The sequence below is a fragment of the Diuraphis noxia genome, unplaced genomic scaffold, assembly GCF_037042655.1.
Source record: "Diuraphis noxia isolate RWA-SAM2 unplaced genomic scaffold, SU_Dnox_SAM2 contig0005, whole genome shotgun sequence".
NCBI lineage: Eukaryota > Metazoa > Arthropoda > Insecta > Hemiptera > Aphididae > Diuraphis > Diuraphis noxia.
In genome coordinates, this window is record NW_028301715.1 from 38,077,501 (window position 1) to 38,093,420 (window position 15,920).

A 15,920-nucleotide genomic window follows, 5' to 3' on the forward strand; every position below is an offset into this window, starting at 1 on the left:
CTCGCAAGTTAATACATTTACGCTCAGATGCAGAAAATGAAGTGAAAAGATGGATACGTAAACCAAATTCAATTTGGACAGTAGTTTTAAAGAAATTTCGTCGTATCGGCATAGTTTTACTGACTGAACAAGATTTAGAGAATAAATGGAATAGTTTAGTGAGAGCATATAACCGCAGAGTGGCTGGTATCAGTAAAAGGCCCAAAACCCATTGGCCATATTTCTATGGGATACAGAGTGTGATGAGTAGCATTATTGAGAATGAAAGTGCTCGTTCTCTAACACTTGCACATGATGGTAACAAATCAGATCAACCACCTGAATGGTTTGTTAGTTATATGAAAAGAAAAGAAGCTAGTGATGCGTACAAACATGAACAGTTGAGAAATATGCTAGTTGACATACAGCACAGTCAAATGGAAAATAGAAGATTAATACTTTCTATTTTCAAGAAATTATAATAAAAATCCTAGTCAAGTATGATTATTTTACATAAATGTGATCATAGAACATATATTCTTGTAAATATATTATATTTATTGTTATATAAGGCTGACAGCTTATTTTAAAAGAAATAATGGATATTTTTTTACAAATGTATAGAAAAAAATGTATTTATAATAAATAACTTAAAATGAAAAAATTTATAATTTTGTATCTCATATGTTATCAAAGGATTATTTTTATTGTTATAGTTAAATTTAGTTAATAATGTAACTTTCATAGTTTGTAATAAACTATTGATTTTGTTAAAATTTGAAATTTGTATTAAAAAAAAAGTTTTTTATGTTGTTGATTTCAAATTATTTCAATTTATTTTAAGAGTATACTAAACAGTCATTTGTTATCTTCCTCTTACAAACACGTTACAAAGCATACTTATACTTAGCAGACCATATTTAGCTTGTTTAGTTTAAAAATTAGAGTGAATCGTCTATTAAGAAACTTGATGGCTTGAACATAATAGGCTGATTTACTTAATAAACTAAACAAGGTAAACGTGATTTTCCGAGTGCAAAGATAGTTTGTTAAAGACTTGTATGACAAAAAGTTTCTATGTAGCATTTATCTTAATTATAAAATACTTGATTTTGATGTTAACAATGATATTATACTATTTTGACATGCACAATGTAGATTTTTATGTTCAAACTTTAATTATTGTGAGTTTTTAATATTTTTCAAAAATCTTATGCAATCATAAAAATTGCTACAACTATTACTATAAATTATTACTTTTTTATAAAAGACATTTTTTTGACTGCTTATTTAAGCCACAATTGGTTGATAAAAAATTAATATTTATAATTTTAGTTAATATGAAAATAATCAAATGAATCTAAATTTTATCACTTCAGTGTATTTATTTTTATTATATAATGCTGAGGGATTCTCTCCATTTGCTCACCGACCACCCTTTTAGATGGTGTGGTTAAGTCCACTCTATGACTCATGTCAATCCCACTCTAGAAATTTTAAATATTTAAAAATAAAATTAGCCGTTAACATTTTAAATAAAATTTTAATTTTTGAGTATTTAATTAATAAGTAAAAACAATTTTTTTTGGTTAGATATATGTATTTTTTGCGGTAAAAAATTGTTAAAATTAATATGAAGTTCATTAATGAATGATTATCATGTGCATCACAAGAAGCGAAATAATAAACTAACTCAAATAAAATTAAGTTTATAGATTCTGTAATTCTTTATAGATCTTCATACTTCATAGTACCTAGTGTATCTTATCCGATTTCATAAGTTAAAAAATATTAAAAAATTCTATCCTTTGTTTCATTATCATTTTGAATAATTTCATAAAACTAATACATTTTAGTCCGTGATAAACTGATAACAAGTAATGTATTATCTATGGACTATTTTTTATAAGATGTTAGTGTTCACGTCGTTCACGATATTGTCGGTATTATCAAAATATTAATTTTTATTATCTATAAATCTGTGAAGTGTGCGGACCGGAATTTATTATTTAATAATTAAAATAATTGATATTATTGTCGAGTGACAAATTGTAACTTTACACAAAGTGTAAATACGTTGCTACTGTGCTACCTACATTTTTTTAGTGAAGTAAATTTAAAGAAAATCATCACATTGTTTAAAAATTAAGAAGTAAGAGAAATTTATCCTAATTCATCTGTTCTACTAGTGATTTTTTTCGTAACTGTCTAAACTCACCTATAGCGACAGTAAAATGGTGACTTCTATCACTTCAGACGCAGAATTTGACGCCTTGAAGTATGTATATATATATAAATATGTTATTTATCTATTTAAATCAACGGTTAAACATGCTTTTGAGTGAATATAATGAAATATAACATATATTGTGAATTTTTAGGTAAAATTTAGACATTAAGTGTATCCCAAATGTACTTAGACAATAGTGAAAAAAAAATGATAAGAACACAATATAATAACATATTATATTATTAAAACTTTATGTAGTTTTTATTCGTTAAAAATCTATGCATTTTTTTATGAAGAATTTGTAAAATAATACAATATTTTTTGGTTTTCAGATCAAATGGGTTATCAGTTGTTCATTTTTATGCCGATTGGTCAGAGCCATGCCAGCACATGAACAACATTCTTGCGGATTTAGCTCTAGAAGATGAATTCCGGGTAACATTTATAATAATATTTGCATAAATAAAATCCAATAAAATATTTTTTGAATATTTTAGAATGTTAAAATTGCAAAGTGTTTAGCTGAAGATTTTGCAGAAATATCATTAAAATATAATGTATCTGCTGTACCAAAATTTATACTGTTTCGTAATGGCGTTCAAGTTGATGTATTAGATGGTGCTGATCCAATACAGCTAAATAATAAAATTCAAGCACTGGTACTTTTAAATTTATTAATAGCTAAAATGTAGAAATATTTTACTTATTATTTATTTACATATTTAGCTAACTAAAGGTGACAAAACAGATCAAAAAGAGCAAAACATAAATTTAAGACTGAAGTCATTGATAAATTCTGCTCCCGTCATGCTTTTTATGAAAGGATCAAAGTCTGAGCCTAAATGTAAGTTCAGTACAGCAATTGTAAATTTACTTAAAGAAATTGGTGCCGATTTTAGTACATTTGATATACTCCAAGATCAAGTTGTTAGAGAAAAATTAAAAACATATTCAAATTGGCCGACATATCCTCAGGTAAATTAATTGAAATTTTGCAGAGATAAATATTGTAATATTATCTTACAAAATATATGTTTTTATTTTTTTGATAGCTTTATATAAATGGTGAATTAATTGGAGGATTAGATATTGTGAAGGAATTGAAAGAAAATGGTGAGCTAAATGATCTTTTAAAATTAGAAAACAGTAAAGCTAACCTCAACGACAGGTGAATTATTCTTTTTTTTATAATTTTTTTAGAACATATCCATGTTTTTCTTTTATAGTTGAAATATATCTTTTTTAAGGTTATTTTGATTTTTTAATATGAATCATCTCTTGACATGCATTAGGAGTAAGAACAACTTGTATGGCATACTAATGTCATTACATAAAAGAAATAATAATAACTTTAATATTAATAATATTTTATAGTTTTACAACTAACAATTCAACATGTATGACATATGTTAAAAATATTTTTCTTGTATTTATATTCTGAATTTATTATTAATATAAATAATAAGAGTAAAAAATATTGATTTATTTTATAAACCATACATTTTGTTGTTACATCTGCTCGGTGAATTCTTTTTTGATATTAAATTCTTTATATTTGAATATATTTAACAATTTAGTTGACTTTCATTAATTACATTCTTTGACATTATTTATGACACAATTATTATCTGTAATGGATTATATCTTTAACTATTATTTTTAAATTGTTGATTTACTTTTTTGTTTGTTTTAGACTTAAATTACTTACACATAAATCTGATGTTATGGTATTTATTAAAGGCAACAAACAACTTGCTCGCTGTGGATTTAGCAATCAGTTGATCCAAATATTAAACCAAACAGGGTAAGTATTAAATATAGTGTTAATTACTATTAGCAGTGGCGCTGAACGATATTTTAAAAGGGGGGGCAAGTAAAAAGTTATACGAACCACCACCCCTGTTTACAAAATAAAAACGTGGGGGGGGGCTTTGCCCCCCACCCCTAATTCAAGTATTCAACAATCTAAAATCACTTTGTAGACTAATACTTTTAAATTATTCATGATGCCACTTTTTCAACCACAATCACCCATAGTAAGCACTTTTCATAGTTCAAACAACTTTAAATTACAATTTTTTAACTGCAATATTTAGTAGCACAAGTGCGTAACTAGCTCAAATATTTTGGGGAGGCTTATTTTGACTCTATTTTCATTTTCATTTTATCATTCCTAATGAGTATTCACAACTAGTTTCAACTTAACAAATATAAAGTAAAATGTATTAATTTATAATTTACCAAATTTTTTTAAACAGCCAAACAAGTATAACGTATTTTATACATATCTACATGACTACATACCTGAAATACTTTTAACTTAACACCTGACTTAAATAATATTTTATTATTATTTATTAGTACCAAATACCAATGCAGGTGGTGCGTATGTTATTAATAAGTTTTTTCATATTAATAAATTGTCAGCCAACTTTACTCACTAACTCAGGCTAGTTGTTTATCCTCATGATCTTAGTCGCTATTCCTTACGGCCTGCTACAGTGCTGCATTTGATACAAATACCATATGTCCATACATATTAATGGCTTAGAAGTTAGGAGGTAAGAACATAATTCATAAATAGTTTGTTGGTGTATCCACGGCCCCCTTACGACCCCACCCACCGAAAAAAGTGGGGAGGTCGCCCCTCTTGGGTTATAGGTTCGGCGCCACTGACTATTAGTATACATACAAATATACAATTTTGTAAAATATCATTAGGTTAATACTTATTATTGATATAAAATTATTTATATTAGCATTGATTATGAAACATTTGACATTTTGTCTGATGAAGAGGTTCGACAAGGATTAAAAGTTTATTCTGATTGGCCAACATACCCACAAGTTTACGTAAAAGGATCATTGATTGGAGGTTTGGATATAATTAAAGAATTGAAGGAAGGCGGAGAGTTAATTGCTACTCTAAAAGGAGAAGTATAGAAAAACAAAAAATAGTTTGGTTACTTTTTTTTCAATTGATTGATTGATATAGTTGAATTTAATTTGGCGTAGAAATAATTATCAGAACTACAGCCATAAGGAAAATATTGTAATAGTGTTTAAATTTACAAAATTATATGATTTGTATTTACTATTAATAAAGTTCTTTAATGTTAATTTTGATCTATTTATTTTTTACCTAATAATATTTTATAATACTTTTTTTTTATTAAACCCAATTTTTCATGCTTGTTACTCATTAATTTATAATGTAGCTTTTCACTTAAACCTCTACCTGAACAAATATTTATAGAGAATATAATAATACAACTGTTGTAAAATCAATACTTCATTTTGTTCACATGTATCAAAAACCTAAAAGAAAGTAATTATTATGCTTCTATACTTAAATTTTTTACTTAGTATGAACTATAATATAGTATTAGTATTTACTAATTGAGTACTTAAGCTTAGTTAAACCTAATCTATAGATGTTTTTATAGTGGTTTTGGTTTCGATTATTATCTATTAGATCTTTATTATTAAAAAAATAATTTTAATGGTAGTTAATTACATTCTCTAGTCTAAGTATTATTATTATAATGTAAATTATATTTCCTTCATCAATGAACTGTATATTATTTAAATTCATCAAATCATTTATTATGTATTTTCTAGGCACATTTATCCAAGTTCGTATCACTTATTACTATTATCATTGATTATAGAATAATAAATTGAAAAAAATTGTAAATAAATGCATATTTCGCCAAAAAATAACTTAAATACAATATAAACCTCAATAAAAACCCATAGGTAGGCACATTCGGTTAGGTTAGGATCACTAATCAATTGATTATTGACTTGTCAGTTGTTTGTTGTTTGTTGTGTTGTATCAATCTGTCTATAATTGACCTAATATTTAAAAATGAGTAAAAGTAATAAAATATCAAGTGTGATCACTGTAATAATATGTATAAAAACACCCAAAATATTAAGTTTTACACGTTTCCTAATCAAAAATATGAAAAAAGACTTCAAAGAAAAATGAATACAAGTAGTTAACCGAGTAAGTACCTACTTTTGATGTTTGTGATGTTTGTTAAACTAATATTTTATAATTAGAGCACATATTATTTGATGTTTCTGAGATGTATTATTTGAGATAATGTTAAGTCTTTGTATACCGATCTATTATTTTAGAATATAAGTACCCACCTAGATTTATATCAGATAAATTCTTATTATATTATTTTGCGAATAAGCACACCGAAAATGTCTAATAAAAATATGATTTTTTTGTTATATAACTTAAATTCAATTAATATTATTGACTATCACAATATAATAGTGATCCACTATCAAGTGTATTTACCCAATTTCTATGTCCCTAATAATTATTAATACTATGAAATTTAGCTATAGAAAATAGATATTTAACCATAGGTCTTATAAGATTATTTTATTAAAATGTTTACTTGTAAAATAATAGGTTTATGTTATTTTTCAAGGTAAATGGAAGTCCATGGATTCCGAAAGTGTACACTGCAAAGTGTAATATGTAGTATCCATTTTGTAGATTCACGAAGCTCTTTTTATGTGTTTTCAATTTTTCCAGAAGTATACAAGAGAAAAATAGTTGATCCAGAGCAATTTTGCTTAAGGTATCAACGTGTCATAAAGCGCTATAAAATTAAATCTATTTCTTCGGCTTTGGAAAATACAGTGAAATTTAATTAAAATACAAATACAAATACCTAACCTAGCCATTTAAAAATCAAAGTATATCATATCCATGTCATATAAGACTATAATATTATACCTATATTAAATATTAAATAATATTTATAAACATGACAGTTACATGCATTTTTGATTTGTTCTTTCAGTTCTTTGATATTGTATACCATCTTAAATAAGTTTATGATATCGTGTAGATACTTACACGGTTGTACACTCTACACAATGTGCTTCAACTTTGAGTTAACCAAATATAATTATATATATGTTTCACCAAATCATAATTTCATTATGTGTGTTTTACATCATGGTGGCCAGCATTTAAACATGGAATTGCAGTAGAAACGAGTCCAAAATATACATTTATTTGAAAATTAAAATGTATTATTTAAATTACTAGTCACTTAGTTATGTAAAATAAAAACTATTTAATTAATTATTCAAAAACCATATGTTTACATATAACCATATATTTAGTAAAATATTACAATATAAGTACCAAGGTACCTATATGCAGATGTAGAGGGAAAAGGTTTCAAGTTCCTTCGGTTAATATTATTTGTACCTATTACAACAAAATGCATAGCCACAATTATCGGAGGGTCAACTACCCCGGGGCGACAAATATTTGAGGATAAACATGAAATAAAAAATTAAGGGTGGAATATTTTAGTTGGCCTCGGGGTGGTAGCATAGCTTAACGCACCACTGAAAACTTTAAGCTTTTTTTACTCTGTAGCAGTATACTGACACGCATAACTACAGTTGTATTTAGACCCTACGAGTACGTTAAGTAAAACTTATAATGATTAATGGTTAAGAATTTTAAATTTCTGAGAATACAACAAAAATACAAAATATTAGATACCGCGGTATATAGCTATGTCATCGGTGAACGCGGTAGATTTCTAGAAACTCTAAGACTTTATAAATATTTATAATTACTTCTATGATAATATACCTATAAAAGTATAAATCTGTGGCAACAGCTAATTTAATATATTCTGTTCAGCCTGTTCGGGCAAATGAATAATATTTTCATTTACTAACATCCATTTCAGAGCGGTGACGATGATGCGTTTAGCGTTATTAAACGCACTGCAATAACAGAAGTTTCACTAGAAGAATCCATATTTTTGTAAGTTTTTTAATATTCTTTTGTTGCGAATAGTCTAATTCTAATATATTATTATAAATATTTCGAATAGGACCAGCGCCGTGAACACTAAAGCGCGCAATACATAAAATACACGAAGCAACGATACAGCAGCTCGGCAGTTGTCAAGTATTTTTTTATTCATTATTTGTATGCCGCCGCACATTCGTAGAATATTAACACTATTTTTTCTTTTTAATAGTATAATAAATAGTACACTCTAATGCCACTTAAAATTCGACGAATATTATTTGAATATATCACGCGAGTACATTTTGTTCTAAACAGAAAGTATTCAGATTACCTTACCCAATCAAAAAAAATAAATAAATATGCTTAAAGTAGGTAAATAAATCGTGGGTATACCCATGAAATATTGTAGATTTTACAATTTATGAACTTGTGAACTAGTTTGTACGGTTCAGTTTGGCACGCGACTACCATTAATTATTGTTTTATTGTTATTTACTTATAATTATTATTATCGACGACTGACGTATAGAATATATATAAAGCCTGTCAATAAAAAAATTGGTGGGACATGTCTGTACATATTTACAATAGTGAAAAAATAAACAAATAATGTGACAAGTTAAAAAAAATATTGATGATACCTAACTATAAACTTATCAAATGCTTTTAAACAACAAGACTAGAGATTTTAATAATATAGGTAATACTTTTTTGAAATATAATAATAAAAAAGAAAAGATTTAATATAATTATCTTGATTTTATGATTAATAATATCATGCTTCCTTATGACTTTGAAAATAAAAATAAGTATAATTTTGTTATATAAATTAATCACTATCTTCATAGTTTTTTTTTTTATTATTATTATTATTATTTGTTTATTTTTTGGTTACTTTGATACATAAAAATAAGCTTGTTGGCTTAGAGACTAGATGTATTTTATTTTTTTTTAGTGTTTTGAAGTAAATTATTATTAATGATATTGATTACATACCTATACAACTAATAAATGACTAATTGTTGTACCTACCAATTACCAGTACGATTATAAATTATAATACAATAATTTTAACCAAATTTAAAAAAACTAACAGTTAATTATATTTTATTATTTGTTGGTAATTTAAAGTTCAATACTTCCACAATTGGATATAATATGGCACAGAAATGAACATATAGCTTAAATTCAATACTGCCATATTTTAGTATGTCTAAAAATCAATAATAAGTCTGATTTTTTGAGTTTAAGAGAGTATTTCACTATATTTAAAAAAGTCATAACGTTTGCAAGTATTTAAGTTTTTAGTTTAAAATGCATAGGTGAAGAACTGTTTTCAAAAATCACCATTGTAAAAGTGTACGAACGTGTACCTCAATTTGAATTTTAAACCTCAAAAGAATAGGTATGAAATAACAAACTTGCCTTAAATAAAAATTATTTCGGGCTTTGTTGGAATCCGCGACGTGTATGCACTCCGACGCTGACACGGAAACGCATCAGATACTGCTGAATAATTGAAGTTTAAAAATAATGTGATTTTTTGAAAAAATAAAAATCATACGGAAAGCAAGATGTTTTTCATTCATTTCTGCTTTGCTATCTAATTGAAATGTTAGAATCTTTCATCGACTGCGTCTTCCACAACGACTTTGATAATCGCCATAGATTATATTATATTAAATCAATTAGATAAATCCACAGATATAATATATTATTACCTATACAACTTTTATATCAAATATGTCCGTGTATACAATTTGTTCATTGAAATAATGAAATGCGATAACTATACTGAAATAATGTATAACTTTAAATTATTTGAATATTGATTAAGATGGTGTTTAAATGTTAGAAGCACATGCGTATTTTTACTAAAATATATTGTTTTATGAACTAATTCATATTTATTATAATTAATTAATTATGGTGAAAGATGACCCACCTACAATATGCCAAGCACAATCAAACACATCTTCATATAATGCAACATATATGAAAAAAAAAACTAAGAGAATAACTTAACATAAGCCATTACATCGGAAGAAGTCTTGGTCCAAATCCAGACAACGAAGTTGTCCATACATTTTTACAGTCACACAATTGCTAATGGCCACAGATGTCGAAGCAGAAATAATTAATAATTTCAAAATGAATAAAAAAAAGTTTAGTTAATAAATTAATTGTATTGGTTAAGTAGATTATATATTATTTTAAGCTATTCATGAATATTTTAAATTTAATTAGTTCATTTCCGATCGGCATTAATAATAATAATATGTTGCCCGCGAATAAACCTCGTAAAAATGTAATTCAATAAGCTGTCTTATAATAATATTTGTCTATTGTCAGTTTCTATACATAAATTAATTTCTAGTTTTTATCAAACGGTGCTTAGCTGCGTCTTATTTATTTGTTTTGGATACTTTTTTAAGACTAATATAATAATGGAAGAACAATGTTATAAATATTGAATTTAAAATACAATTTAAATACGAATGTTTAATGATGGTCATTACTCATTAATTATTTATCAATGCGAAAATCACTATTGTAAATATGTACAGACATGTCCCACCAATTTTTTTATTGACAGGCTTTATATATATTCTATACGTCAGTCGTCGATAATAATAATTATAAGTAAATAACAATAAAACAATAATTAATGGTAGTCGCGTGCCAAACTGAACCGTACAAACTAGTTCACAAGTTCATAAATTGTAAAATCTACAATATTTCATGGGTATACCCACGATTTATTTACCTACTTTAAGCATATTTATTTATTTTTTTTGATTGGGTAAGGTAATCTGAATACTTTCTGTTTAGAACAAAATGTACTCGCGTGATATATTCAAATAATATTCGTCGAATTTTAAGTGGCATTAGAGTGTACTATTTATTATACTATTAAAAAGAAAAAATAGTGTTAATATTCTACGAATGTGCGGCGGCATACAAATAATGAATAAAAAAATACTTGACAACTGCCGAGCTGCTGTATCGTTGCTTCGTGTATTTTATGTATTGCGCGCTTTAGTGTTCACGGCGCTGGTCCTATTCGAAATATTTATAATAATATATTAGAATTAGACTATTCGCAACAAAAGAATATTAAAAAACTTACAAAAATATGGATTCTTCTAGTGAAACTTCTGTTATTGCAGTGCGTTTAATAACGCTAAACGCATCATCGTCACCGCTCTGAAATGGATGTTAGTAAATGAAAATATTATTCATTTGCCCGAACAGGCTGAACAGAATATATTAAATTAGCTGTTGCCACAGATTTATACTTTTATAGGTATATTATCATAGAAGTAATTATAAATATTTATAAAGTCTTAGAGTTTCTAGAAATCTACCGCGTTCACCGATGACATAGCTATATACCGCGGTATCTAATATTTTGTATTTTTGTTGTATTCTCAGAAATTTAAAATTCTTAACCATTAATCATTATAAGTTTTACTTAACGTACTCGTAGGGTCTAAATACAACTGTAGTTATGCGTGTCAGTATACTGCTACAGAGTAAAAAAAGCTTAAAGTTTTCAGTGGTGCGTTAAGCTATGCTACCACCCCGAGGCCAACTAAAATATTCCACCCTTAATTTTTTATTTCATGTTTATCCTCAAATATTTGTCGCCCCGGGGTAGTTGACCCTCCGATAATTGTGGCTATGCATTTTGTTGTAATAGGTACAAATAATATTAACCGAAGGAACTTGAAACCTTTTCCCTCTACATCTGCATATAGGTACCTTGGACCTTGGTACTTATATTGTAATATTTTACTAAATATATGGTTATATGTAAACATATGGTTTTTGAATAATTAATTAAATAGTTTTTATTTTACATAACTAAGTGACCTAGTAATTTAAATAATACATTTTAATTTTCAAATAAATGTATATTTTGGACTCGTTTCTACTGCAATTCCATGTTTAAATGCTGGCCACCATGATGTAAAACACACATAATGAAATTATGATTTGGTGAAACATATATATAATTATATTTGGTTAACTCAAAGTTGAAGCACATTGTGTAGAGTGTACAACCGTGTAAGTATCTACACGATATCATAAACTTATTTAAGATGGTATACAATATCAAAGAACTGAAAGAACAAATCAAAAATGCACGTAACTGTCATATTTATAGATATTATGAAAAAAAAAGTATTAAAATACCCTCTAAAAAAAAAAAACAACAAAAAATGCGTTTTTAAATTAATTAAACTATTCATATAGGCATAATATTATAGTCTTTTATGTCATGGATATGATCCTTTATATACTACTTTGATATATAAGATATAATTTGTGTCTCAGACTCTATGTCGTGTCTCCAAGCCTTAAATTCAAACCCATTTAATTCTCATTTGTCTCCACTTATCCTTCGCATTAAGTTCCTTATTTTTACCTTAAATCAAAAAAACTAAAACATCAACTTCCTTTTGGTTCTTAGCCACACAGGTATTCATGGTAATGAAGTTGCAGAGCATCTCGCTAAATCCTCTTTCAATCTCATCTTTCCTTCTTTTTCTCTTCTCCCACATTCGGACTTCACACCTCTGATAAAACAACACTCCACCAACACTTGGTTCTCTCTCTGGAACAACCTACCTGCAGAATTCGTCTCAAGATACAGAAATATCACACCTAATATTCTAAAAAAACCTGGTTTAATTACTTACATTTACATAGATCATATATTGTACAATTTAATAGTCTACGTATTGGATATTACCTTCTACCCAGCGTCTCCTTCAAACTTGGCCTTAATGATTCTCCATTCTGCACACTTCACCTAAATGAATGTATCTGTGACTTATCCCATATACTATTCGACTGCCCTGCCCTTCAGACAAAACGCATTACTCTAGTTAACATATTTAAAACCCTTAATATCCCTTTTAATATCTACTCCATACTAAACACAAAATCCACTACCGCCATTAAATTAGTAATTTCCTTCATATTGGATGCTGGCTTTATAATGTATAATGTATGGATTGTTAATGTTGAGCTATCATAGTTTTATACTAATAGCTAATAAAAAAAAAAAAAAAGATATAATTTGGAGGGTGAAACACGATTGCGGACGCTCTACCTTTTTTGCAACACGACTGCGGACGGCCACTGTATGACAAAAGGTTTTATATTGCACCCAAAAAATGACATGACTCCGGACGAAATTTATTGAAACGTTGCCAAGTTGTGCAACGCAGTCTAACGAGCCTAACGATTATCAATTTAATGATAGGCTTATCGACTATCGTTTGAATGGCTAGTGAGAACCGACTACAACGCGGTTTAAGATATTAGATAATATTATATTATATAGCTAATAATAGGAATAATAATAATACAAATATTAATGATGATAATTGACAAATTAGTTAAAAATAAAAAAAAGCAAAAAACAAGCGCTTGAAAAGCAAAATTTATATTTATATTTTTTTCCCTACGTAATTATAACTAATTGTTTTTAAATATTTTAATATGTTTTTGTGATTTTTATAATCATCATAGCTCTGAATCGTTAATTTAATTCTATCTAAATAATTTTTAGCCACCGATTTTTCTCAACCTTTGTTTATTGATGAAATTATTGTCTCAGTGTCTGCTTGAGTTTCTTTTAAAACCGATATAACTAAATGAATCGGAGGATGGGTATTATGAAACTGGCTATTGTATGTTCGGTGAAAACTTTCTGCTCCATTAGTAGTTCTTAAATAACACTATATAATAGAACACTATAACTACGGTCTACGAGTGTGCAGCTATTACTGCAGTACCTATTTAACAGAAATGACTTGTAACTGCAAACTACATTTGCTATTTTAATACGCTCAGAATTCCCATATTCCCACATTATCGAAGTATTATTTATAAATTTGGCAACATATTGTGTCCGCAATCGTGTCATTTTTGGGTGTCCATCATTAAAGTATAATCGTCCGCAATCGTGTTTTAAAAAGGTAGCCCTGATAAGATCCTTCCGCAGTCGTGTATCACCGAATTTGGAAACGTAGTTTCTTATGGCGCGATGTGAGCGGAGGGACCCTAGCCCAGAAAAACCGTCCGTAATGAAAATAAAAGCGTTGGTCGCTATCTCTCTTACTTTTTACCGCTTTTTCTATACTCCTGTCCCTCTCGCTCTTCGGTGGGCTACGTTGTTATTATCTATCTACACGTCGCCGCCGATAAAACACGCACAAAAGAAAAAAGGTCAAATTGCAGGTAGCTAGAAACCCTTGATACTATTATTATTAATTGTTATTGTTATTATAAATTATTATGGTATTACAATAGAAACTGTTCATAATAAAATAAACAACATTAAATATTATAAAATCATTTTTGTGACAGTGTTGACGAATCTGGGTTTTTCGGTTATCATATTATTTTGCGTTGTATTGTTTGATTGCTTCGGGCTCCGATGTCATCGACCTTTTCTCCGCGGTGCGTGTTGTGTTGACAATATTGCTCAGTGTGTGCTAAGGTTTCGCGATAGTTTAATGACAACGAATCATTTGCTTTCGATGATTGAATATGAACAATAATGATAATTTAATGTATTTTTCAATGTTCGTAATTTCGATGAATTATTAAATTAAAAAAAAACCTGATAACATAATATTTACTTTCATTTCGAATAGTTTCACTGAAATTAATCTGTAACCTATAAGCTATAAGACTGTCAAAGAAACTACGTTTCTACCCTGTGTCCCATGACGGCACTAATTTTTTTATAATTTTATCGTTGATAAGAAATATTGTTTTTTTTTTTAATAACATGCATGCCGAATACGATTATGACGCGAGCCACAAGTTAGCCACACCTGATATATAATGCTTTATATTATGTTATTATTATTTGTATATACCATTTTTGTTTAATTAATCAAGCATTTTTGTAAATTTTGAGTTGGTACCTCCTGGGTTTTATTCTTTTTACACATAACTGTATTTACATAATTTAATATAATATTTCTAGAAATTTGCACATTAATGTTGTGTGCACATACAACTTGGTTATAAATTATAATTATAAACTTATACTCATTAACATTACAAACTTCTTAATTTACAAATAGAATAATAACTTTTTTTAGTTAATACAAGCAATTTAAATAATTAACAAATTAAATTTTTGAATATTGAAAATCTGTTTAAATAATATACTAAATTGTATATTTTATGGTTGAATATAAAATACATATGTAACACAAAATTACGTTGTATTTAGTGTTTTATAAACATTTAAAAAAAATAATTTAATGAACCATATTCAAATTAATACATAATATGTATTTTAAACATCCACAATTAGATGAACTTTTTAAAACACATTAAGTATCACAAATTTAATTTTTCAGTAGGTGCCTATAGAAATTAATAAAACCTTGCTAACGTATTTTTTTCCAATGAAATTTTAAACACATTAATTTTTACTTGTAGTAAAGAAGAAGTTAAATCTATTTTCAATAGGCAATAGCCCATCATTGGAGTAATCCAATAGTAACAAATGTATAGAACGCAGAAAAATAAGGATTTCTGCAACTAAATGCCACAAAATAAAAATTTGTAAAAATATTTTAGCTGAAAATCAACAAAAAAATTGTGATATATTTCTAATGACTTGAAATTAATTGGTAAAGCAGCGTTAAATACTTACATGGCTACATGGCTACATTATATGGTATACAAACTGAAAATATAGGTATTGAAACATATTGTGAAATGTGCAAAAACAAAAAATAATAAATGCAGGACTTATTCAATCTTAACACCTGTAGTTATGTGCATCGCCATCAGATTCATTGGCTCTATCTCAAAATGGAGAAATAAATCTATTAAAAAATATAATTCATTCGTTAAGCA

At 27.3% G+C, this 15,920-nt stretch overlaps 2 protein-coding genes across 2 annotated transcripts in view; both read left to right on the plus strand.

Moving 5' to 3' along the window:
• LOC107169065 (uncharacterized) overlaps positions 1–1,349 on the plus strand; it is a 4,249-nt gene extending 2,900 nt beyond the window's left edge. The window contains exon 7 of the mRNA XM_015518682.2: positions 1–1,349. This exon is cut by the window's left edge and continues 83 nt beyond it. Coding sequence (XP_015374168.2) covers positions 1–461 — 461 coding nt within the window. The 3' untranslated portion in view covers positions 462–1,349.
• A 584-nt stretch (positions 1,350–1,933) lies between these two features.
• On the plus strand, positions 1,934–5,329 carry Grx3 (Glutaredoxin 3). Its single transcript, XM_015518681.2, has 7 exons — positions 1,934–2,257; positions 2,542–2,644; positions 2,707–2,868; positions 2,936–3,184; positions 3,262–3,377; positions 3,903–4,013; positions 4,969–5,329. Exons 1-7 carry the CDS (start codon positions 2,214–2,216, stop codon positions 5,150–5,152), a joined length of 969 nt encoding a protein of 322 aa, XP_015374167.1. The 5' UTR covers positions 1,934–2,213; the 3' UTR covers positions 5,153–5,329.
• The last annotated feature ends 10,591 nt before the right edge of the window (positions 5,330–15,920 follow it).

Coding starts and splice junctions, on each gene's coding strand:
- Grx3 (XM_015518681.2), top strand. CDS start 2,214: ATGGTGACTTCTATCACTTCAGACGCAGAATTTGACGCCTTGAA. Junction 2,869..2,935: donor ATAATAAAATTCAAGCACTG/GTACTTTTAAAT, acceptor TTACATATTTAG/CTAACTAAAGGTGACAAAAC. Junction 4,014..4,968: donor CAAATATTAAACCAAACAGG/GTAAGTATTAAA, acceptor TATTTATATTAG/CATTGATTATGAAACATTTG.